Raw genomic sequence first — 26430 nt, 5'->3', positions numbered from 1 at the left:
ATCCATGGTCTGGGAAGCAGTCTTTTTAATACGAGTAAGACGGGCCTTTAATTCCATTGATCTGGCCATACTAGCATGCATAAATCTAGTCTGTAATCTAGTCCAAATTTCCACAGAAGTAGATAAATCATGCACATCTACAAAAATCCCTAGAGAGTGTGGCAAAAATCCAAGATTTAATTTGTTGATCCACCCGCAAATATTCATAGAACTGATTATTATGAATAGAAACACCATGTGCATCAAGAACAGTTGCAGGGGGAATAATAGCAGAACCATCAACCATACCAAACAGATTATGGGAAAGTAATAGACAACTAATATGGGTTTTCCATAATAAATAATCTTCAGGGGAAGAAAGAGTTATTGTTATCAAATTGGTGAGGTTGGGCGCTGAAACTTGTGGAAGAGAAAAGAGAGATGTTGGCGTTGATGTTGGGAAGATCGACATGGGCGTCGATGTCGGCACGACTGAGTGCGCCGGAAAACCAGGGGGGTACCGAGGTGGCGTGCGCGACGAAGAGGGTGAGGAGATCCCGTGGAGGACCGTGGAGGAGACACCCAGGTCGTGGCTGGGGTTGCCGGCGCCAGCCAAGAAAGGCTGCGAGTAGAAAGTTGTCGCAGTGGGCGACAGGAAACTAGCCGAAGAAGGTGGCGCTGCACTCGCCGGCGATGGGGAGGAGACGCGGAAGGCCGGCGTCGGAGAGTGGCTGCGCGATGGCAGCGTTCATGGCGGAAGTCGTGGTGGAGTTATCCATTGCCAGGAAGAACGTAAAAAAGAAGGCAGAAAAAAAAATTCTACCTTTTTACGTGGAAAAGAAAAAGAGATTGAAAAATAATTTTCTTTTAGGAAACGCTTTGCTGTGATACCATGTACAAGTGTGGGAAATAATTGTGTTAACCTCTTGTAGGTTAACCTGGCATTCAATATATATAGTGTATATAATACAGACCTATTACTATGAAAGTATACTTCTACCCTTTACATATAATATTATCCCTTTACATATAATATTATCCAATATTATTATTATAATGATTATTATGATGATTATTAGTATTACTAATGCTATTATTATTGTTGTTATTGTTAATTATTAATTTTGGTAGTTATTATTAATGCTATTGTTATTATTGTGAATGTCGTCATTGATATCACTATTTGAAGCTATATATATTTGAGTTCAAGAAGAAGAATGTTCTTTATTTATATTTTGTTCTAATTAACAATTTTGATATGCAATGTTCTTTTTGATGTTGTACATGTAATGAACTTGACAACACCCAACAAACACTATTACTGGGCCCTCCCTATATAGGAACAACAATGGGCCAGGATTGTCCTGCTTTCGTACCATGACAAATAAATCACTGGGCCTGCACATGCAAACCCACATTGAAGGAGAGACTAACCACACACAAATCCAGATGATGTTTCATCCTAAAATCAATTGGCAATAGGATGAGGAGTCCATTAAGCTTATATATTAGTCATACTTTATATTTTTCTTCAATATGGGACAAGCTCACATAGAGATTAACACCTTAGCAACTCCCTTCAAACAAGCCATGCATCTAGTTCCCAAGTGTGATTAGAAGTAATAGAATCAAGGCCCAAAAGGTGGCCCCACTACATCGTTAATATGCCACAAACAAGAACCAAACGGGTCAGATGACGGTGGCATGTGTGAATACGTCTAACCCATAGACCACAGTGGGACAACTTCAAACACTATATATAAAGGACTAATATGTTAATATCAGCTAGCTTAGTTTGTTAAAGTCATGAGAGGTGGTACGTAACCCAAGACATGAGATCAAATCTTTTATGCTCTTGTAGCTCTCCCCACACGCCAAAAAAAAAAAGAAAGAAAAAAGAACTACCTACATTATGTATCAACCGTTTGGTTTATGTTGTTTCCTTTAAAAGAAAAAAGGTAGAGCAACGAGAGGGAAGGGTCAATTGTTAAAGAAGTTTGAAAACGAAAGTGTATATGATGAGTTACATCCGTGTTTTTACTCCTCAAGTACCTCCCAAGTAATCACTCCACGTCCAAGCATGGCATGTGTACCTCTGACTTATTAACGTACTCTAGTCTTCTTTACCTCCATTCTTGCCAAAATCAAATGCCCTCAAATCTAGGAAATTCAACCTAATAACATAACTTTCTTCCTTAATCTTTGTTCATTATTTATTTTAACCTTTCCTCTCTCATGTTATGGTCAAATATTACAATAGCATGCCTTTAAATTAAATTTATGTAGAAAACAATAATAATAATAATAATAATAATAATAATAATAATAATAATAATAATAATAATAATAATAATAATAATATAGATTCTAAATAAGTTTGAAGGATCCACCCCTGTCTTTCCATGTTCAATGATCACATGGGAAGATGTCTAACATTGATTTATAACACCATTAAAAAGGCCCACTTTTGTTAGCTTATTTACAAACACTTATATTAAATCCCACTTTAACTTAAACCCCAACTTGGGGACATAAACTACAGCCAATATAATGCCCCCTTCTTCTTAACTTTGTTTTACCCACATGTCTTCTTCTCTAGCTACATCGTTGTCTAATGTAATTGTACATTTTTCTCCCTTTTGTGGTCCATCTTACTTGTAATTTTTACTTTTTTTCACCGTATAAAAACTATATATTATAACCTTCTTCAGCTTCTGTTTTGTCATACAACTTACTGTATTTTTCTTAGCTCATTTTGTCCCATTAACAAGAAAGCTACCATTCAGTTTATAAGCACCCTTCTAGCTCTACCTTTATAAGCTACCCTTTAAGTTTTATTACTCACATATTGAGTTTTACTTACAAACAACAATGTCAAGCAGAAGGTCAAGGCAGCAGCAATCTGGTAGTTCAAGAATTTCTGATGATCAAATCATTCAACTTGTTTCCAAATTGCAACAATTAGTTCCTGAGGTTCGCCAACGTCGTTCGGACAAGGTAAACAAACCTACCTACCATTTTCGTCTTTCTGTTATTGGTTTCTTCTCTTTGAAACAAGAAATGCTAATAGTTCAATTACAAGCAATGGGATATTTGTTTTAGCTCTTTCATGTAATAATGTAGATAATACCTAATTGATGAAAAGATGTTTAGCTTTGTTCTTTAATACTTTTACCATTCCAAACAAATATTTCATGCGTTTTTAAACAAATGAAACACTTTTTTCTTTTATGTGAGAGGTTTCCGAGACAAAAGATGTCATTTATTTCACAGTCGATGAGAAGTACCACATAATTTTGTTGAACTTATGATAGTGTTAAAAGTTTGAGAGAAATGAAATAAGTAAGTATTTATAAGGGAGAAAGAAATGGCAAAAGGACTTCTTAAACTAAAAGAGAGAAGGCGCATTACATTGGTGGGGCCTAAACTTGCCAAAATAGACAATGGTAGAAGTATTCTAGAGCAGCCCAAAATATAATGTGGTAAAATATAATAAGTTTCGATTAAAGGCTGATCTGTTGGGATAATACATTTTAGATAAGTTGTGATTAGCAGTATTTATGTGAAAAGAAGGAAAAGTGAGTTTAATTTAAACAACACTATAATATAAGTGAATAAAATGGTAGATCATTGTAGTGCAATCTTACAGTTAAAACTGAGTAACTAACCGTTATAAGATTCTCCTGATATATATATATATATATATGCTAGCTAGATACTTATATTTTACCATTATATTTTAGTAGTTATAATTGCATTACCCTATCACTTTCATCTTTATATAAGAATTCCTCTCAACCAACTATTATGGAGATTAAGATCCTCAAAAATATTTTCCTGCACTTTATAAAGGACTTTTAAAACTATTTGCTCTAAGGTTTTTGTCTCTATTTTTAGCTTTATTTTGTTTTTTGTTTATTGGTTTTTTGTGGGGAAGGGATCATGTTCATTGTAAACTCATATTTATTTTTTGTAAGAATTTGTCTGGTTAAATTCTCAAAGTAAACAACCCTAATAAGAGTTAGAAAGAAAAAGGTGCTATAAATTAGCTAGGAAGAAAAGGAATAACATATACACATAATATGTTAATGTGCATGTGGTTCACTAACTATAATTTAAGGTTGACAAACACAGAGCTAACCATTTCATAGATGAATTATAAGTTTAGTTTGTTAAATATTTCGACAACTTAAAAAGTCAAAGGAAGTTCTATCCTAAAATAAATTGACAATAGGAGTAGTAATTTTGCAAGATTATTAAATTATTTATTTCTTTACATATGTTCAATGCGGGATAACACTTATACTTACATATGGATTGTTGGTGTGATCTCAACAAAGTTCATAAACAAAGTCGTAATAATACATGTTATGATGAACATTTAAAAGGATAACTAAGTCATTACACACATAGACAAGAAGGCAGCATAGTTTACCTAGTTATTCATTACCATTGACTGATTAATACAACATAGATAGTGTAGTTACAGTTGCCAGGAAGTTTCTTTTGTGGTGTGTACAGAAATGTTGGTTATATTAGTTAGGGTAGTAAGAGTAATTGAAGCCTCACATGTCAATGATAAATTATTTCCAAGAAAGTGCTAAAGCTTAAAGCGACATGACTTACTATTAAGATGAAATTTCTAACCGTTTGGGCCCTAGGCCTCACCGTACAATAGTATACACTAACAACTATAGGACAAACATGAAAATGACCTTAAAGAAAAATGAAAATAAGGCATAGAGGAAAAGTGATGTTTTGTGTAGGTCTTTTTTCTTTTTTATGTTTCTAATATCACTTCTTCGTGCCATGTTACCTGCCTTAATGCAGAGGATCTACTATATTTATCAACGAAAACCTCTCATTAAAAACAAACAAATTGGTTTTTTTGAGCGGACTAAACAAAATGTTTCTAACAAAAGGTTACAAAAGGTTTTTCATACATTTTGAATTATATAACAATTAAGTATTATATCTTGCATTCACTAATAACTAGCATATTACTTCATATGTTGTGTCGTTGTTGCTTTACATTATTGTATAATTTTATATTACTCTCATTTCCTAAAGATTTGAACAATGGTTCGAACATATAGTTTAAGTTGATAAGTTATAGTGTTGTTATAAAATATATTATTAAAAAGTAGATCGTGGGAGTTGATCGAGTATTTTTATTGAAGGAGTGAGAAAGTTCGGTAGTTTGTTAATGATAAAGTTAGAGTGTGGGTGAAAAAGTTGTAAAATATTAATATAATATTAGTAGGGTTATACCAAAAATGGAATGTTCAGATTACTTTGGAATAAATATAAAAGAAAAGTAATCTGACTATTTTGAGACGAATAGAGTATCAAACAAATCAGGTCAATACTGAATATAAATTTGTTAAAGAAAGAATATATATAATGAATCATCAAAATATATATTTATGCTATGGCATTATGATAGATAATAGATGGTCAAAGTTAAAATAGTTATAACATTTATGACCTATTTTATAGAGCAAGGTAATACAATTCAATCTGACTATACCGAAAATAAAGGAACTAAAAGCCATGGGATTATAATATAAAAAGTATTTTGATTGATTTTTTTTTTTTTTTTTTTTTTTTTTTTTTTTTTTTTTTTGAAAGAAAGAAAAGGGATTTCATTAATATTTCGCCAAACGGCACTTACAAGTCATTTCTGAAAAACATAAAATTCTAATAGAAATACATATCACCCTAGAAATGTAAACATCGCAGATTTGACTTAATTTTGCCTTAATAAAAATCTTCATCTGAAGCAATGCAATCTGTGAGTTCGCTCTGGTTCGGCATACGATCTGCAGATGCGGAATTTTGGGATGAACGTACTCCAATAGTCTTCCATAATTTACAGAAGTTGTGAAACCCTAATTCTTCATATTGAATCTCGAACTTCAACCAATGAGAATAATTTCTCATACCTAAAAACAAAAGAACTATACTCACAACTCCCATAGGGGAGAAGGAGATTTCCAAAACAGAAACTAAAAACCCCATAAAAGGGTTTGAGAAAATCTCATAAAGAGATACTAATTTATTGAACAAAACAAGAAAATGAACTAAAAACTGAAAATAAAAGGGAAAAAGGGGCTTACCATGGATGAAAAACATCCATGGCAGCCCCCTAATTGATGAAGAAGGGGTAAGGGAGGCTAGGGTTTTAGAGAGAGAAAAGGAGAGGGGAGGCTAGGTTTTTTAACAATTACTATTATATTATGAGATGAAGGGAGTATAAGTATTTTGATTGATTGATTGAGGAACAAAGTTCCAAAAGTCAATTATAGTAGTAAGATGGAGTAGAAATAAAATTTCATTGTAATTTAGGGCTGTAATTTGAAGCATAGTAAATTTTATTTATTGTGATCGACCCTTATGTCTTTTATTATTTTGTTATCCTAATAAGGCCGGGCTCCTTATCCACATCATTTTGCCTATGTTCTCTGAATAGGTGTCAGCTTCTAAGGTACTTCAGGAGACTTGCAACTATATAAGAAATCTACAAAGGGAGATGGATGACCTTAGCGATCGCCTCTCACAACTCTTGACTACTGTTGATGCTGATAGTGAAGAAGCACAAATAATTAGGAGCTTACTTAATAATTAATTACTTTTTAATCCTTAAAGTCAATGCTTTAATTATATATATATATATATATATATATATATAGTGTTATGTAGCTAGGTTTTTCGTACTATAAATGAAGCATGCATGGCCTAGGGATGAGTACCTGGATCTAGCTTGTAATGCAAATATCAAATACATATATATATAGTAGTATATGTCTTTTGTAATTAAGCTCTTTAATAATAAGGATTTGCACGCATTTAGGTCCTTTAAGTAGATGTTAAGCTAGTGTTATTAAAGTCTGTTTGACCCGATAATTATTCAAGATGAAAAGATCATAATCAATAGACAATTGCACGAGGTATGATTGATGTTCGAAGACGGTTCAGCAATTTAGTCCCTTGTTATACTTCAATATATAACCTGTTGGGTGTAAATCGCTAAAATTGTTAAATCGTTGTATATCACGGTATGACGAGTGTGATTAATTGTGTTTAGGATAGATTAATAGTTGCATACTGTTTGACGCATGATTATGGGTATTAATGAGTTTAGCTGGCTCGTAAAGCTCGAAATTTTCTAGAGCTGAGCATAGAATAGCATAGAAATGTTCGATTCGAAAAGTTCTTGAGTAGGCTCAAAATATGTTTCAGCTATATTATTTTACATATTATAGGAATTAAAATGAAAAGTTATATTGAAATTTTGCACCATACTTGTGAAAAAACTCAAACTATCTAGTTTAAATCCGATTATAGAATATGTGTAATAAAGTTTTTTAACTCAAGTTCAATTATAACGTAAATTGAACTAGAAAATCTTCGCTCGAATAAAAAACTCAATACTTGGCTCGAGTTCGAGTAAAATTGTAACAAGTCGAGCCGAGCAACCTCATGCTCGGTCTCGGTTCGTCTCGTTAACACCCCTAGACATGACATTAAAAAGGGTAAACGATAAAGATAAGACAACGATAGGGACTCGTCAAAAATATTTTTTGGGTCATTTGCAAGGCTATTAATTCTCGGTATTTTATCAGCCTCGGGAAAGGAAAGAAAAATGGACCCCTTGTTAGGAAAATAATTATATATACATAATCGTGTCTCCCCACTGAGCAACCAATTAAGAATGAAATATATTCTCGTCCTAATTGGTCAAGTTTAAAGGAAAATCAGTTCAAAAAGCTAAGCCCAAAATCATTGTAAGAAACTAAATCTATTTATTGTGTAAAATGGTTCTAAGCTTGCTTTTAGAAGCCTAATTAATTATTCATGATAATTCCACTTTCATAAAGTTCAATTGATTAGTCCTGATTATAATTGTGTTTTAATAAAATTTAATTACTCTTCATAATTGATAAATATTTCCAAATTCATAGATATTTCAAAATTTAGATTTTATTCCTTTTGAATTTTGTCTTCAAAAGATAATATTTAATAAAGGATAAAGGACGCTTTAATTTCGTAAATACGCTCAGATTTGTGTTGCATCATGAAACACATGGATCCGCACGCACAACGTCAAGACAGTCAGCGAAACTCAGAATCGCAGGGAAGCCTACGCTAGGTGTATGGCTTGTGCGCGGAAGGCACACGCCCTACACCAAACGCAGGGCTTTTCTTTATCTCTTCGAGTGATTTTTGGACTTGCTTTCCTATAAATATTCTTGTTTTCGACAAATGTTTTACGGACTTTTCGTACAAACTTTCATACATATTATACATACACTTTTACGACAACCTTACTAGACACTTGCATACATTTACCCACTACGAAAACACTTCAAACTCATATTCAAACACATCGTCAAACTCCATCTGAATTTCATATTTCAAGCTTCAAGAGTGATCAACATACAGATCATTATTCAAGATCCAGGTAACAAAGATATAATTCCTGAGGGTCAATTCTAATTAATTCCTATTTTAATAACAATCTATCAGTCACGATCTAGGTCCTCAAAGAAATGGTGCTTTTCTTGTACATTCTTCTCTAAACTCTTTCTTTATGCATGTATTTATATAATAATTATCCGTAGGTAGGATGTATGCTTTAATGCTTTCATAACAACGCATGTTTGATATTTTTAAGACCTAAATAAATATTCTATAGCTAAATTCATATAATTCAGACAAATTAATTAGGTTTCAGGGATTTGATTGCATAATAACATGTCACTAAAAGTTAGTCTTTTGCGTGTTTAATGAACCGACATAGATTAATTTTTTATATTGCATAATATTTTATGTGGTTATTTATTTGCATTACACTCGGCATGAATTATATTAATTAAGTAGAAGCCAACAATAAACGAATTTAAGTCCTGACCATATTTGTACCCTCATCTCATAACTCTATCTTTGGTTCATTGGTTAATTATGAATAAGTTATAACAGAAAAATCTACATTGAAAAAGTCTCAAGGTTGTCCAACGGATTTCTTAAAATCCAATTAGATTTATGGGTCTTTCTTTAAAAACTTGTTGGAGACTTCTTATTTCAAAATAAAAACATTTACAATGAGGTAGTCAAATATGTGATCATCCCACATAGGTAATAAAAACAACCTACAATAATATATGGAAAAATTTACATAAATAACCTGAACTATGGGTGATTATCTCATAATAATCTTAACTATGGATTATTATAGAATAATCCCAACTATTGGGGATTTCTTCTCAAAATAGTTCATTGACCTAAAAAAATCAATTTAAAAGGTCAAAAATAATGCGTCAAAAACTAGTTGGCTTGACAGAGGAAGGGTACACTAGAGAGGAGCAAGAAAACTGAAAAAAAAAAAAAGAACTACTTAAATATGTTATTAGACACTTAATATCATTTTGGAAAAATAACTCCCATAGTAGTTAGGATTACTCTAGAATAATACATAATTTGCATTATTATTGAAAGATCGTACCACTCGTAGTTTGGATTATTCTTGTGAATTTTTTCTAATATATATTGAATAATTTGAGAAATTATAAATACCAAATCTTTTTGAATTACTTGTATAATTTCGTATATGACACCATATTTTAAAACATAAAAAATCAAGTTTAAATACATTGGTACCTTCTAAAGAATAGCAAGAACTCAGAATTGTAGTAGCAGCATCCTTGTCATTTTCCCATTCACTAACAAAATTGTCTTTTTTTTATGAGACTAATAACTTTGTCTTTAGGGCGTGAATTTTGCGATCTACTCACCAGTCTTGAGCGGCAGTCTTAACAAGAGTCTTTGCAAGACTCAGGGATATTAGGGTGTGAATATCGCGGTCTGCCCACCATTCTTGAGCAGCAGTCTTAACAAGAGTCTTTACAAGACTCAGGGATATTAGGGTGTGAATATCGCGATCTACTAACCAGTCTTGAGTGGCAGTCTTAACGAGAGTCTTTACAAGACTCAGGAATATTACATCAACAAATTGAAGCAAGTCTTAACCTGAGTATTGAAATCAAAGACTCAACTAAAGACTCACTTTATTTTGCAACATAAACTTGCCACGTTTTTTTTTGTTTGAACTCCAATTTGACGGTAAAATCATGTTTCAACGGTAATATCTTGTTTCTTCTATAAATATTTTGTGTGTTTTTTCTATTTTTTTATACTCACCCAAATCTATCATCTCTATAATTATTTTCCCTCTCCAAAAAATGTATCTGTCTATATTATTTATAATAGATCCAAATCAAAATTTTGATTTGAATTCTCTTATGAGCTTCTTGCAAAATAATTCCCAATTTTATTCCGCTTTAGGTCAGCAAAACCAACACCTAAATTCCCAAAATCCAAAATATAACTTTTCCTAGTCCGACTAATATAGGAAATACACCTCAACAAAATTTAGCCAATTTCTCCAAACTCCAAATTACCAATATAATCCCACAAAGGATAATATGGATCAACCTCCATTTACACGCATTAGTATTGGATCTAATTCCGACAACCGACCTATGGATAATGTGGGCATTGAAGAGGTTGAAAATGCGGATGTCACTACAACCATTCGAAGATCTACCCGTACTACAACATGTCGAAAAAGTTTAACAAAAGAGAAAAAGGTTTTAGCTTGGACAATAGAAGATGAAAGACGTCTGGATTAATACTACAAAAGATGAAGTCAATAGCAATGCACAAAGAGCAGATGCGTACTGCGCACTGCAAGTTGTCATGAGTCAATGGAAAATTTATGCTTTCTTCAATGAAAATAGTCAAGAAGGCGAAGCTGAAAGAGAAGTAAACCCCTGCAGGTTGTTATGCCAAATATGAACAGAGAAGTGGGCTCAATGAAGCTTTGAAGCTCTTAGAAGAACGTGCACTCTACCAAAGTCTCTACCAGTCAAAGTTTCACTACTATCATGTGTGGAGTATTGTGTGTGATGAAGATAAATTTAAGTATGAACACAAAAAAAGTTTTAGAAACGTGACGACAGTGAGTCATGGAAGAGGAGCAAAGTTTCTGAATCAGGCGACTACAAAACAAGCAAAGAGGGTGTTGGGGGTTCCGATGAAGTTGTTGAACCCAAGCCAATGGGTCAACAAGCTGCAAAGAAACCATTAAATTCTCAAAGGAAGGGAAAAAGCATTCAAAGTGATCATAATGAAGCTATATCAATTGCAAGGAGTACCCGCAGAATCAACAAGTCGTATCGCAAATTTAAAAAAGTAAGAGCTTGAGAATCAACTACTCTGTGCGAATGTCACCAAGATGACTTCCTCGCAAAGAAAAATTCATGAGAAAAAAAAATACAAGCACTAGCAAACAAATATGGATGGACTTTTGATTATTACAGTGATTTAGGCTAGCAGAAATATTTAAATGTTCTCATTAATGTTCGTTTATGTTATATTAGTTTGTTGTAACTATGTTTAAGTTAAGTGACTTTATGTCAACTATGTTTATGTTAAGTGTTTTTTTTATGTTGATCAACTATGTTTAAGTTAAGTGTTTTTGTTTATGAGCTTCATCTAATTTAATATTAATGGTTATTCGTAGTTTGTCTATTATTGATTTGATTTATTTACATTAATAATTATTAGTAACACTAGTGACAATAATAAAAGGTTGAATTATAATACAAATAATAACGGTGAGTTGATTGCACCTGCAATGAGTTGTCAACTCCATGTCCATATTAGTGCATCACTTCTTACTTTACATTGATTGTTGCATAGCTCTAGTCTAATCACATTTTTCTTTTCAGTAACTTTGTCAGCTATTATTACACTATATGTTGAATTAATGTAATATCTTTTGTGAATTATTGTACCAAAGATCAGTGTATTTGTAATAGCCCTGTTTTTCAGAACCTTTATTTAAAATCTAAAAGTGGATAAGACCATCATTCTTAATGGTTAAGAAAGCTTGTGGATAAGATATCATTCTTAATGGTTAAGAAAGCTTGTGGATAAGACTATCATTCTTAGGTTAAGAAACTTGTGGATAAGCATCATCATTCTTAGTGGTTAAGAAAGTTGTGGATAAGCACTACATTCTTAGGGGTTAAGAAAGCTTGTGGATAAGCACTATCTTTCTTAATGGTTAAGAAAGGTCAAAGAGGATAAGAACCATCATTCTTATTGGCTAAGAAGGCTTTGGAAACCAATAGATAAGTTAGAAAGTCCTTGAGAGCCTTAAACATTAAGATTATGAAAATCGTTTGGAGATTGTTTTATCGGGTAGCGATGAACTTCCAGTTAAAGAGCCTTTCGGGTTGAATCCAAGCTCAGAACCTAACCAAACTTGATATATGACATGCTTGGGATGTCCTAAGGTTAAAATGGTCATTTATCCCAAGAATTACGTGGCTCAATAAGGTAAATTGCTTACATAGTAAAACCTGGCCAGCTGAAATTACAGCTCAGACCTATCCTCAAAGAAAGCTGCTTAGCAGCTACTTAAGTGTCGATCTCTCAAAGCCTTTTTATGCATGAAAGCCAACACCTTAGGCTAACACCTCAAGCAAGAATCACCCAAAAAATCCAAGAAACCGACCTTGCCCAGAAGAGGTTTCCCTCTTCCTGGGGTACCGCCAGAACAACCTATAAAAGACTTTCTGGTTTTCGTCTCTTTTCTCTTATTTCTTCCTCTTGGACACCCAGTTTTCTTTACATAGAACTCTTCTAGACATCCATACAAAGTAGTTCAAGCTTTGTTTCCAATCTTTAGACCTTAAACTCATATAGAAAACCTTGCTGAAAGATCACATAAGTTGTTGTAAGTTCAACAGTTTACACCTCTTGTATTTAAGCTTAGTTTTTCATATCTATAAGCTTGTTGAAACTAATCTTTAGCATTTTATACATTCAGGGGAAGCTGTAGGAGTAGTTAACCAAGTGGATTAAGGAATTTCGTGGCTTTAAGCATCCTTAGTTAAGGTACACACTTAGTTTGGTTTTACCCTAGAGATTTCCATACCTATAGTTAGGTGATTGTTTCTTTCTAGTGTAAAGCATTTATGAAATGAATTTACTTATGATGTGTTTTTATTATGTGTATATTGAGTATATTACATGAGATAACATGCTAAGGTTCATTAGAGATGTTTCATTTGACCTAAACAACACTTATACACTAAGTATACGATTATGCTTCTTAATGGAATGTGTTTAGTACATGGACTTGTGGAGTAATTGTGATGATTGAGGTGGAGTTGTTATGTTATTGTTGTTGTGGAGTTGTTGTGGTGGTTGTGGTGAAGTTGTTGTGGAGTTGCTATTGTTGTTGTTGTCTGTTGTTGTATGTTGTTGGGTTATTGTTGTTCTGTCATTGTGGTTTGGTGGAGTTGCTGTGAAATTGTTGCCTATTGTTGTTGTTGCGCCGTTGTTATGGTTGTTGTTGTAGTTGTGGTGGCTATTGTGGAGTAGTTGTGATGGTTGTGGTAGATTTATTATGTTGTTATGTTGTTGTGGTGATGTTGTGGTGGGTTATAGTTAAAATAGTTTACTAGTTTGGAAGATGAATTAGTTTGGATATGATTAAAAAGGTTACGATGATGTGTCCAGAGCTAGTATCATGTGGTTTATAGTTTAAGTATATATATCCAAAGTATTCAGTAGAACAATATGGTTCATCTTGTTATTATGATTCAAGAAGTTGGAGTGATAAATTTGGGAATATGATTTACTTAGGTTTTTATGAACATAGTAGGTGGTGGTTTCTGTTGTTGGTTGTGCTGTTGTATTGTGGTTGTGTTGTTCTGTTATTGTGCTTAATGTTGTGTTATTGGTGTTGGAGTTATTGTTGGTGGTGGAGGTGGTATTATTGTTGTATGTGCTGTTGTTATTATGTTGTTGTATCGTTCTTATTGGATAGTCGTTGTTGATGATGCGAGGGAAGTCATAATCTTAGAATTGGGAGACTGTTATAATTATTGTAGTTGGAGTTGATATGCATGAAGTCGAGTTATGAGTTATGGAATGACTTCGTTAATTTCTATTTACGGGATTCAGTTTGATTAGCATAATGGTTGCGTTAGAAGAAGATAATTAGAATAGTTAAGTTTGGTTATTGATTATTGATGTTACTGTGAGGTGGTTGTTGGAGGATGGCTATGTAGACGTATAGAATTGAAGATGATATGGGAAATCAAGTTATGATGATTGGAGGTTTCGTATAATGTTATAGAGTTGAGGTAACCTTTAGGTTCAGCAAAATATATTTAAATGCTCCCGTGGGCGTTATATTGAATTTTGGATATCATATATCGTTTGTGGTAATGGCCATGATTATAGATACATCTCTATGAGTTAGTTGTGAATTGCTATTGGATTGTTATAAAAGTATCTTTTGTTCAATTATCGAAATGTTCGAAAATACTATATTTCTCAAAATATGATTTGGTATGATAATGAGGAAATGATTCAAATATGAGTTAAGACCAGTAAGGTCGAATATGGTGTTATGTTATGAGTATTGAGGATTCAAGTATGAATCATTAAATATCTTATTTTATAAATATGAAAGTGAGGCATGAATAGGCACCCCGAGTTAGGGCGGGTAGAGTCCCTAGCTGTTGCCTTCCAGGAAGGGCGAACTCCTGGCGTTATAGGACATGTCCGGGTAAGTCTTGCAAGCATAACAATAAAAGGCTGGGTGACGACCCTCAATAGTTTGGAGACAGCTGGTACTGCGTGGTACCCCTCTCCACTCGCGTTCATGCCAAACGATTTGATTTTGTGAAACTATAATAACTGAGTTGAATGTGATTATCTGTTATTATAACGATGTGTTAGTTTGCAAAATACACCTAAACTTATATTTTCTATTAACAGTGTGCCAGCTTTGCTGATAGTGTTGTCATTTCTGTGGCCTGTCACTTGGTGGGTGGCAGAGTGAAATATTGTTGCAGGTTTGGTGTTGTGAGCTCAGAATTCTGAAGTGAAGCAAGATAAAGATGTCGTCGTAGCTTATGGATTGAGTTTGTATTCTAGTTAGTTGATTAGAGAAAAATTATTTATTGTTTCTTTGTATACAATAGTTGGGAATATTAGTCGAGATATTGGTGTAATAATTGAAGTCTTATATAAAGGATTTTGTTTTGTGGGCCAATGACCCACAGGTCCAAGATCGTTTTCTAGGTTATGTTTCCGCTGCGAGTAAATGTTTATTAAGAAGGCTTATTAAGCATTGATTGTGATTAGTGGATCTTAAGTGTATTTACCTAGCAGCTCGGGAAAACGGGATGTTACAGTCTTGTTGAACTAGTCATTGAATTGTGTGAATCATGTGCAATGAATTATGTTTCAACAATTCTATATATTTATCCCACTAAAGAGCTTAAATTCTCAAAACAAAACACTTACAAAGTCTCTTACACTTAAAAAAACGAGATTGTCAAGCTCCAACCCCCTACCACATTTGATGATTTGTATAATCAAATGTGTGATTCATACATATAGGGTGACACTTCCATGGATGGGGTAGATAATATCCTAAATGATATCATTCAAGATACTTTACCTTTAAATAATATAAAAGTAAGAAAGAAGCGATGTTACACGGAAAGAAAATGTGAAGAAGGGCACGAGCGCATATGGAATGATTATTTCTCCAGCAACCCGGTACACAACGCACGACAATTTCGCAGAAGGTTCAGGTTGATAAAAGAGTTATTCCTTCGCATCGTCAATGCTCTCAAAAATCATTCTGACTATGTTACACAAAGATTTTATGCGCTTGGTAGAAGCTCTCTCAGTCCACTTCAAAAATGTGTTGATGCCATTCGATTGTTGGCTTATGGAGTGGTTGGTGATGCTGTAAATGAATATGTGTGCATTGGTGGAAATACAGCGATACAATGCTTAAAGAAATTATGTAAGTGTGTCATCGAGATATTTGAACCTGAATACTTGAGAAGGCCAACTATGGATGACATTCAACGTTTGTTTCAAATAGGGGAAGCTAGCTCGCAGATTCACATGTATGCTAATTAGTATTGATTGTATGCATTGGCAATGGGATAAATGTCCTACAGCATGGCAAGGTCAATACACTGGGGGTCATCAAGGTGTACCAACTAGAGTATTGGAAGTTGTTGCTTCATCTGATTTATGGATTTGGCATGCATATTTTGGTGTTGCAGGTTCTAACAATGACGTTAATGTACTAGATTGATCCCCGATATTCGATGAGTTACTTGAAGGTCGAGGTCCAGAAATCCAATACACTGTAAATGGAAGCATGTATAATATAGGATATTATCTTGTAGATGGTATATATCCTGTGTGGCCAGTTTTCGTCAAATCCATCCCTCAAGCGAATATGCTACCCGAGAGAAGGAAACTATTTTCTCAATATTAAGAAGGTGCAAAGAAGGATATAGAACGGGCTTTTGGAGTACTCCAAAAGATATTCGCGATTGTTTGCAACCAGTATGTTTATGGGATAAAAGTGAAGTTAGGGATATCATGAAAGCATGTATAATATCGCATAATATGATTATTGAGGATGAAAGAGATGATAATGGAATCACCCCCTACTGTTGAATATACGGTATCAAGAAATCAAAATAAAAGCCCTCAACTTCGCACTAGTCTGCTTAGAAATTATTATGCAAATCGAAGTAGATACTTTGAAAATCATACGTGAATTCGTAATCGAACTCAATGTCACCAATTACAACATGACTTGATGGAACACATTTGGTCATGTTTTGGAGAAAATGCTAAATAAGTTTCATGTGTATTTCTAAATAAATTTCGTGTGTATCTTTTGTCATATGTTGTAGAAATTATAATGCATTTAGTTATGTTTTTGAATGCCTTTTAAATTTAATGAGTCTATTGCTCATGTACTCAATTAGTGTTATGTAAATTTTATAATACTAATGTCAATGTAAAATCTTAAATAATGAATTAATTTTTTTTTCATTTAACTAAATTTATTGGTAATTATTCTAATTTATTACATTTTTATAATATAATGGTATTGAAAACAATAATAATAATAATAATAATAATAATAATAATAATAATAATAATAATAATAATAATAATAATAATGCATAAGATAAAGTGAAGTGAGTCTCGAGATAATCGGAGGGATATAGTATAAAATTGGAATGAGTCTGAAGTGAGTTTGTAGAATTAAAAAGTAGTGAACAGTTGATGTGGCACAGTATGAAATTTAGAGTTGAGTCTGAGGTATATACTCACCCTTATATTTACAGTGATGGTGAGATTGCGTAAGACAAGATATAAATGTCCTACGATAAAAAGTTAGAAGATTGCTGCAAATTACATATCAAATTGAAAAAAAATGTCCTTATTTTTTGTCTTCTGTTCTAGAGGATATGAGACGTATAAATTATATTTAATTGTTTATATTTTTCTTGAAATGGTAAAAACATCCTCTGTTACTCAAACTAGATCTATCTATTTGCGCAAGCCTTTTTATTGATTTTTTTTTTTGCTTATACTGCTAAAATCCACCTGAATTTTGATTTAGTGTTGGAATACTTTTTTTCATAATCCAAGCTAATCCTTGAAGTATGTTAGGTTTCGAATGCAATCAAAAATTTATTACCCTGATGTTAGTAAAAAAAAAAGAATATACTCATTTCAATATCATATCATAAATCTAGTACTATTGTTACAACGAATGAGCAACAATGTAGACCACCACATGTCGCTTTAACTCATTACACTGATATAGTGCAACTTCTTCTCTAATTTAACATGACATTTCTTAAGCTAGAATTGATAGAGAAAATCTATAAGAAATCGCAAACCCCAAATCACTATAATTTTTATCATTAACTCGAGTGTACAACACTTATGGTACACATATAGTTATTTGTTGATCATTACTCATTTGAAATAATTCTCCAAATGAGTGTATTTCTTGTAATAGCCGTCTTCTTATTAGGAAACTTAGAACTAAAAATATAATCAAGTTAGTATAATTGATGTAATCAATGTGTAACTTCAGATTGTGAAACTGTGTGGTAAATGTCTTATTTACTCCTGATTCTCATTATAAATGGCAAGAACAAATAATTTTTATGAGGATGTACTCATGGATGTTATAAATAAATGATATTTAAGGATTTTATGTGATAGAAGAGGATAAAATTGTAATACTTCCTCAATTTCTCTTTAGATGCAACAATATCCTTTGTTATTGGCAGTTTCAAATTAAATGCAACAAATTTTTTTCGTTATTGTTGTGGTTTTGTGACATGAAGTTACCAAAGTGTCCCTCATTATAAATCAAAACCTCATATTATATACCCTAACTGATGATTAACACAATTAATCTAATATTTATTACACTAACCTCCCCCACCTATCACACACACTCTCTCCTCTTCTATCACCTACCTCACCCTCTATATCATCTTCTACCACACCATTTCCACCCAACATTTTTCAACACTAACTTCCACTAAAACCAACCACCTCCTCCACCCTTATCAACCCAAAAACCGCCACGAGTCTTTAACCACCGCCAAACTTATTGCATTGCAACCACCAAGACTGACTTCTTCAGCGCCTCGACTAGGTCTCCTCCCAACCACCACTAATGCGATCTTCATCAACGACCATCAGCAACACGAATATATCTCACTTCTTCATCTCCCTCTCTTCAGTATCTTCACCATCACATCTATTCTTCTTCTCTTTTTTGGTTAATTTAGGGTTTTGAACTTTGATGGTTGGATTATGGTTTACATGTTGTGGTTGTGTTTTTAAGGTTCCTTGGTGGATTTCGATGGTGTTGGTGGTCAATGGGTTTATTTTGGTGGATCTCGATGCTGTTAGTGGTGAAATTGGGGTTTGGTGGTGGACATGGTGGTGTTTTCGTGGTGTTGGCATTTCGACAGTGTTGGTGGTGCATCGGTATTAGTTTTAGTGTATCGTTAGTTGTGGTGGATTAGGTGGTGGCAGTAGGTGGTGGTGGCATAAGGTGGTGGTGGTGGTACTTGGTGTTGCTTTATTAAGCTAAGCACTTGCCCTCACTTTTGTTAACCAATCCTAAAAAAAATTTGCCTAGGAGTCTGTGCCGACCAAATTATTGATTTAAAAAGAAACGAAGTAGATAATTTTGTAGTATGCATATTTCAGGAATTATAGGGCCCATCTGTCATTATTAAGTGGCAAAAGTCATGCTATTAATGGTTACTAGATTCTGAGGTAGTAACCAGAATTTTATATAAAGACAGCTAGGACAAGACCATTACACCCTTAATAAGTGATGTTAATTACAAAAATGGACCGACCAAAACTTCCCTTATATAAACCCCTTAAACTAATAAGAATCGTCATTAAAAATCACCCTCTTTTATGCCTGCCTAGGAACCCCTCTCTCTTCCTATGCTATGTCCGCAAGTTTCACGAGTAGGAGGAAGCCCCTCTTCTGTGTTTCTTTTCTTGGTTTTACTTCTCAACATGCAATGACTCGTCTTCACTTGTTAGTACTAAAGCATATTGGGGAAGTGAAAATTGTTGGGCCATGAGTCCCTTCCTATGTGGAAAAACTCGTTGTATTTGGGTTATTTAGCCTAAAGTTATGAAGCTTCTAGAAGTTGACTTTTGGGCACAACTCACATTGGTGTGAAGGAGACAAAAGAACTTTGGCTTGCTTCATAAAATTGGGGCATTCAACTTTGACGGTGTAAGTGTGAGTTGTACACGCAAACAAAAAAAATACCGAGAGAAGAAAAGTGAGAAAAATAGAAAAAAAGAGTGCAACCTCCTTCTCGGTTTTCTGGGTACAGTTTTACAAAATACCTCCGATTGAAGGTTGTTCGTGGTCCAATTTGACTGAAAATTTGACAGCTTATCCGGGACATCTTGGGCTATATTATGGATGGTGGGATTGTCTTTTGGTGCTCTGTTTGTGAGATATTGCTACTCTATTGAGCTTTATTTTTCAGGTGATATTTCTCAATCTTCCTCTTTCGTAAGTTGCTACTTATGATGTCTATTGTTGGGTAATTTGTGTACCCATTTGAGGACTTGAAAATGGGTTTGTGTAACCTTTCTTTTATCATAATAAGAGCAATTGGGTGGACTCCTAATCGTCCTCTGGTTTTAACTCTTCTCATTGAAGGGGTTTCCACATAGAAATTTGTGTGTCTTTGTTTGATTGTTGATATTGTTGAATTGCTTATCTTGTTGTGATTGTTGGTTGATATTATTGGAGAATTCTGATTTGGGAGATAGATCATGTTTATGGTGACTTTGGTGTGACTTTGAACATACTAGAAGTAGGAACTTGCTAGTTGTGTTTATTCTTGTCACTTGAGTAATTTCGCAAGGAGGTGTATTTACCTAAACAGTCTGGTATCAGAGCAATGGTATATTGTTTTTTTATTTCTCCATGGATTCTAGTAATATCAACAATAGTAGAATGGTCAATTTGAATGGTACTAACTATCATCTTTGGAAACGAAAGATGAAAGCTTTGTTGTATGTCAAAAGTTGGCATTTACCTTGTGTTTAGTGCCAAGAAACTCGAAGGTAAAACTGATGAGCAATGGCAATTTTAGCATGAACAAGTTTGTGGGTTTATTCGACAATGGGTTGACGATAATATTCTTAACCACATTAATGATGAAGTTCATGCATGGTCGATCTCTTTGGCAAAAACTTGATTCCCTCTATGCTAGAAAGTCGGGCAATAATAAATTGTACTTGATTAAGCAATTGATGGAATTGAAGTATAAAGAAAGCAAGGCTTTGTCTGATCACTTCATTCCATCAATTGTCTTCCATGGATATAAAGTTTGATGATGAGATTAATGGGTCTTTTGTTGCTTGGTACTCTTCCTGCTCCATGGGATACTTTTAGAATGATACTTTGTAACTCGGCACCAAATGGCAAAATCACCTTTGATTTTTCTATGGTTGCATTGGTATCTTGAATGAGGAGATGCGAAAGAACAGAGGTAGAGGTAAGAGCAAGGCTCCTAGTGGTAGAGATAAAGGTAGGAGCAAGTCTCATGGGATATATAAGAGTTTTAAGTGCCATTATTATGATCAAAAGGGTCATATACAAGATGAAAAGAGATAACAAGGGTGGCAATGGCAAACAAGATAAGAAGCAAGATCAGAAAAGACTAACATAATGATGATCGAGTTGCAGTTGCAACTGTTGAAGATATTATCATTGTGCATGATGAGAGTTTGGTGAACCTAGAGAACTATAAGACAAATTGGGTGATCGATAGTATGTGACATCAAGGAAGGAATTCTTTACGTCTTATACACTAGGTGACTATGGGGTATTGAAGATGGGTAATGATGGTTTGGCTCAAGTTGTAGGTGTTTGAGATGTTTGCTTGGTGACTGACATTGGAGCAAAGTTAGTGCTCAAGAATGTTCGACATGTCCCAAATATTCGATTGAACTTGATCTCCACCAGCAAGCTCGGTGATAAAGGCTTTTGTAGTACCTTTTTTATAGTGGTTAGTGGAAACTCACTAAAGGTAGTTTAGTGCTAGCTCGCGAAAAGAAGCACACAAGCCTGTATTTGTTGCATGCCACAATTTCCACAAATAGTGTAAATGTAGTATATGATGATCTAGCAAGGCTATGGCATAGAAGACTTGGCCATACGAGTGAAAAACGGCTAAGTTGTCTGATCAAGAAGAATGCACTACCGGATTTGATGAAGAGTGCAAAAATTGACAAGTGTTCACATTGTTTCATTGGAAAACAAAACATAGTCTCATTTAAGAGACATCCTCCATCGAGGAAATCAGGTTTGCTTGACCTTGTTCATTCTGATGTTTGTGGTCCTTTCAAAGTTAAAACTTTTAGTGGTGCACTTTACTTTCTAACCTTTATTGATGATTGTTCAAGAAAGTTGTGGGTATATGCTTTGAAAATAAAAGATCAAGTACTTGATGTGTTCAAGCAATTTTCAAGCTTTGGTTGAAAAAGGCAAACCGGTAAGAAGCTAAAGTGTCTCCGCTCTGATAATGGTGGTGAGTACATAGGACCTTTGGATGACTACTACATGTCATTGGGTATTAGACATCCGAGAACTCTAAAGAAAACTCCATAGTTGAATGGCGTGCCTGAGAGAATGCACAGAACTTTGTTAGAGAGAATGAGGTGCATGCTTTCCGAGGCAAAGTTACCAAGACACTTTTGGGGTGAAGTTTATTCACTGATGTTCATGTGATTAATATGTATCCTTGTGTTTCTTTGAATGGTGATGTTCCAGATAAGGTATGGTTCTGCAAGGAGGTTTCTTACAATCACTTACGTGTCTTTGGGTGTAAGGCATATGTGCATGGTTTGAATGTTGAAAGATCAAAGTTGGATTCTAAGACTCACCAATGCATTTTTGTGGGTTATGGTCAAGACTAGTTTGGCTACAGGTTTATGATACCGTAGAGAAGAAATTGATTCGTAGTAGGGATGTAGTGTTTGCTGAAGATCAGAATATTGAAGATATTCATAAGGCACAAGAGACTACATCTTAAAATGGTTATGATCTGGTTGATTTGGATCTACCCCTTTTGACTTCTGCACCTGCACCGGCTGAAGAAGTGCAAGCTAATGGCAATGACGGAAATGATCTCGAGGTAGATGATCACGTTGATGATGATGCTATTGAGATATATCATCATGGCTCTCCTGAAGTTCAACCAGTTCATGTAAGACAGTTTATCAGAGACCAAAACCCTTCTATGAGGTACCCTTCTTCTGATTATTATGTTCTCCTAACTAACGGGGGAGAACCCAAGTCCTTTCAGGAAGCTATGGATAGTGATGACAAGCAGCATTGGATGGATGCAATGGAAGATGAAATGAAATCATTGCATGATAATCACACTTTTGATCTTGTGAAGCTACCAAAGAAAAAGAAAGTTTTGAGGAATCGGTGGGTATACAAGCAAAAACAAGATGAGAATGCAAAGAAACCACGATACAAAACTAGACTTGTTGTTAAGGTTTGCAATCAGAGGAAAGGAGTAGACTTTGAAGAGATTTTTGCACCAGTTGTCAAGATGTCATCTATTACAGTTGTTTTAGGTCTTGCTGCTAGCCTTGATTTGGAGATTGAGCAACTAGATGTGAAGACTGCGTTCCTTCACGATGACCTCGAAGAAGACATCTGCATGGAACAGCCAGGGGGATTCAAAGTCAAGGGAAAAGAAGATCATGTGTGCAAATTGAAGAAGAGCTTGTATGGCCTAAAACAAGCTTCGAGACAATGGTATCGCAAGTTTGACTCGTTTATGGGGGAGCAAGGCTACAAGAAGACTTCTTGCGATCATTGTGTTTTATTGAAAAGGTTTTCTGACAATGACTTTATCATTTTGCTTCTTTATATCAATGACATGCTAATTGTAGGGCAAAATGTGGCTAGAATTGTCAGCTTGCAGCAACAGTTGAGTAAGACTTTCTTTATGAAAGAACGGGCCTACAAAACACATTTTAGGCATACGGATCATCCGTGATCGAAAGGCTTGAAAGTTATGATTATCTCAAGAAGCATATGTTGAAAAGGTGCTTCAAAGCTTCAATATGGAGAAAGCAAAACCAGTAAGTACTCCTCTTGCTTTGCATTTTAAATTGAGTACCCAACAAAGTCCTTCTACTACTCAAGAGAAGGAAAGTATGCAGCATATGTCTTATGCTTCAACAGTGGGCTGTTTGATGTATGCAATGGTTTGTACGAGATATGATATAGCACATGCAGTTGGTTTGGTAAGTAGATTTCTCTTTAATCCAGGAAAAGAGCATTGAAATGCAATTAAATGGATTATGAGGTACCTACAATGTACTGCATATATGAAGCTTTGTTTTGGAAGTGATAAGGCCATTGTTGTCGGCTATTCAGATTCAGACATGGCTGGTGATATTGACTCGAGGAAGTCTACCTCGAGTTATATGATCACTTTTGCAGGGGGATCAATCACTTGGCAATCTAGGTTGTAGAAATGTGTGGCGTTGTACTGAGTTGGAGTTTATTGCAACGATAGAGGCATATAAGGAATTGCTTTGGATGAAGAGATTTGTCTGTCAACTTGGATTTACACAAAAGAGGTATATGTTGTATTATGACAGTCAAAATGCAATTCATCTTGATAAGAATTCCACTTTTCATGCTAGTCGCAACATATTGATGTGAGGTATCATTGGATACATGATGTTCTTGGTGCTAAGTTCCTTGAACTTGAGAAGATCCACACTGATGACAATGGTTCCGACATGATGACTAAAGCATTGCCAAGAGGCAAATTTGAGACTTGTCTTTTGATTGCTGGAATGGTAACCACCTTCACATAGTCGGGAGGGGGAGATTTGTCGGGCCATGAGTCCCTTCCTATGTGGAAAAACTCATTGTATTTGGGTTATTTAGCCCAAAGTTATGAAGCTTCTAGAAGTTGACTTTTGGGGCACAACTCACATGGGTGTGAGGGAGACAAAAGGACTTTCACTTGCTTCACAAAATGGGTGGCAGTATTCAACTTGAACAGTGTGAGTGTGAGTTATACACGCAAACAAAAAAAATACCGAGAGAAGAAAAGTGAGAAAAATAGAAGAAAAGAGTGCGGCCCCCTTCGCGGTTTTCTGGGCACAGTTTTACAAAACACCTCCGATCAAAGGTCATTCGTGGTCCAATTTGGCTGAAAATTTAACAGCTTATCCGAGACATCTTGGACTATATTATGGATGGTGGGATTGTCTTTTGGTGGTATGGTTCATGAGATATTGTTGATGTATTGAGATTTGTTTATCTGGTGATATTTCTCAATCTTCCTCTTTTATAAGTTTCTAATTATGATGTTTATTCATTGGTAATTTGTGTACCCGTTTAAGGACTTGCAGTTAGGTTTGTGTAACCTTCCTTTTTATCATAATAAGAGCAATTGGGTGGACTCCTAATCGTCCCGTGGTTTTTACTCTTCTCATTGAAGGGGTTTCCACGTAGAAATTTTTGTGTGTCTTTGTTTGATTGTTGAATTTCTTATCCTGTTGTGATTGTTGGTTGATATTATTGGAGAATTCTGATTTTGGGAAATAGATCATGTTTATGGTGATTTTGGTATGACTTTGAATATACTAGAAGTAGGAACTTGCTAGTTGTGTTTATTTTTGTCACTTGAGTAATTCTGCAATGAGCTGTATTTACCTCAACAAAAATTATAGGAAGAACGGTTGAGGAAGTTAGTGTAAGAAAGCAAAATTTGTCAGCTAAGTTAATAAAGAACGTAATTAACCTAAACTCTTGCTCAATTGAACCTCTTTATGTAGATATAGAAGATGATAACCTATCAGAAAACGGTTTTTGGAGTTGATTTCATGACCTATATTAGAGTTTATCTACTACGTATCTTGCTAGTAAACTATTTAGAATTACAATGACCGTTGTGCATGTTTTACTGAATAATGACGAATCTTGTCAGAATTTATATTTTTGAATGTTTTGGATGTTTAAGTAGTGGCGGACCCAGGAATTGAGTAATGGTGTACGAATGTATTTATTAAAATAAACAAATCAACAACTCATAAGAGTTATTTCATAGTTACCTTTCTAATGATGTGCTTCAATGACATTTCATAATATAATTAAGGACGCGCAAAAATTAATGCTCCCCTCCATCTCATAATAAACAAAGCAAAAAACTATTTTCAAGAAATAAATAAATGATGGTGGCATGACTTTTCTAGGCAAATTATCGAAAAATATGGAATAAGAAATCGAAAAAAGAATTATATTTTGAAAAATCAAACAAGGAAATAAGAACTAAATTGAGAGACGAAGTGTGACCTGAGCGATTTCGATCACCTAGCTTTTTTTTTGGAGGCTCCTTTTGGGAACTCATGATAAGAAGGATTTCTTCTAGGCTACCCTCGCATAGGCCTGATAAGAGGTTTTTAGTGTGTCGTTCAGGCACTAAGAACCGCTTTCAAACAATATTTATAATCCTAACAAGCAACTACTAAGGGAATAGTAAGGGCAAGTCAAGGGTCGATCCACAGAGAAAATGGGATTGATTAGAGTCTATCTAGTCTAGACTACCTAATTGAAAGGTATTTGGGGGTTTGAAAGATGTTGGTAACAATTAAGACTATCTAACAACTAGAACAAGCAAATATCACGAGTTTAAATATCAAATAAAAGACACTAGAGTTAAGGTTACTAGTATGAATAAGAACGGATGATGATTGTTAATGCGATTGCGAAGCAACAAAGACGATTATGCAAGGTTTAGTTTTCCTCTAAATTACTTGAGTCCTCTCTCGAATGGTCCTCAAGAGTAATCACTCAATCAATCAACTAAATCCTCTCTCGAATGGTCTTTAGTTAATTGACTAAGAGATTCAATAACTTTGGAAAACCCCTAATGAAGGATCCCCTTAATTTCCATCCAATATCTTGGTATAAATAAGTTA

At 34.3% G+C, this 26430-nt stretch overlaps 2 protein-coding genes and 1 long non-coding RNA gene across 3 annotated transcripts; all 3 read left to right on the top strand.

The window, feature by feature from the left end:
• The first annotated feature begins 2525 nt into the window (after positions 1-2525).
• On the top strand, positions 2526-6841 carry LOC104906196 (transcription factor PRE6). The gene is made up of 2 exons (XM_010694921.4): positions 2526-2976; positions 6452-6841. The coding sequence occupies exons 1-2, from the start codon at positions 2851-2853 to the stop codon at positions 6605-6607; spliced, it is 282 nt and encodes a 93-aa protein (XP_010693223.1). The 5' UTR covers positions 2526-2850; the 3' UTR covers positions 6608-6841.
• Positions 6842-12718: 5877 nt separating this feature from the next.
• On the top strand, positions 12719-15130 carry LOC130590565 (uncharacterized). The gene is made up of 2 exons (XR_008968417.1): positions 12719-12945; positions 14901-15130. It is a non-coding gene; the product is annotated as an uncharacterized LOC130590565 (long non-coding RNA).
• A 350-nt stretch (positions 15131-15480) lies between these two features.
• LOC130590439 (uncharacterized) lies at positions 15481-16183 on the top strand. Its single transcript, XM_057392875.1, has 2 exons — positions 15481-15949; positions 16044-16183. Exons 1-2 carry the CDS (start codon positions 15481-15483, stop codon positions 16181-16183), a joined length of 609 nt encoding a protein of 202 aa, XP_057248858.1.
• The last annotated feature ends 10247 nt before the right edge of the window (positions 16184-26430 follow it).

This window comes from Beta vulgaris, chromosome 2, assembly GCF_026745355.1.
Source record: "Beta vulgaris subsp. vulgaris cultivar EL10 chromosome 2, EL10.2, whole genome shotgun sequence".
Classification (NCBI taxonomy): Eukaryota; Viridiplantae; Streptophyta; class Magnoliopsida; order Caryophyllales; family Amaranthaceae; genus Beta; species Beta vulgaris.
The sequence above is the reverse complement of the archived record's forward strand: the minus strand, read 5'-3'. Positions and strand labels throughout refer to the sequence as shown.

Excerpts from the sequence above, each read along its gene's own strand:
- LOC104906196 (XM_010694921.4), top strand. The coding sequence starts at position 2,851 with ATGTCAAGCAGAAGGTCAAGGCAGCAGCAATCTGGTAGTTCAAGAATT. Across the intron at positions 2,977-6,451 it reads GCCAACGTCGTTCGGACAAG|GTGTCAGCTTCTAAGGTACT; the intron begins GTAAACAAACCT and ends TTCTCTGAATAG.
- LOC130590439 (XM_057392875.1), top strand. The coding sequence starts at position 15,481 with ATGGATGGGGTAGATAATATCCTAAATGATATCATTCAAGATACTTTA. Across the intron at positions 15,950-16,043 it reads AACTATGGATGACATTCAAC|CATGGCAAGGTCAATACACT; the intron begins GTTTGTTTCAAA and ends AATGTCCTACAG.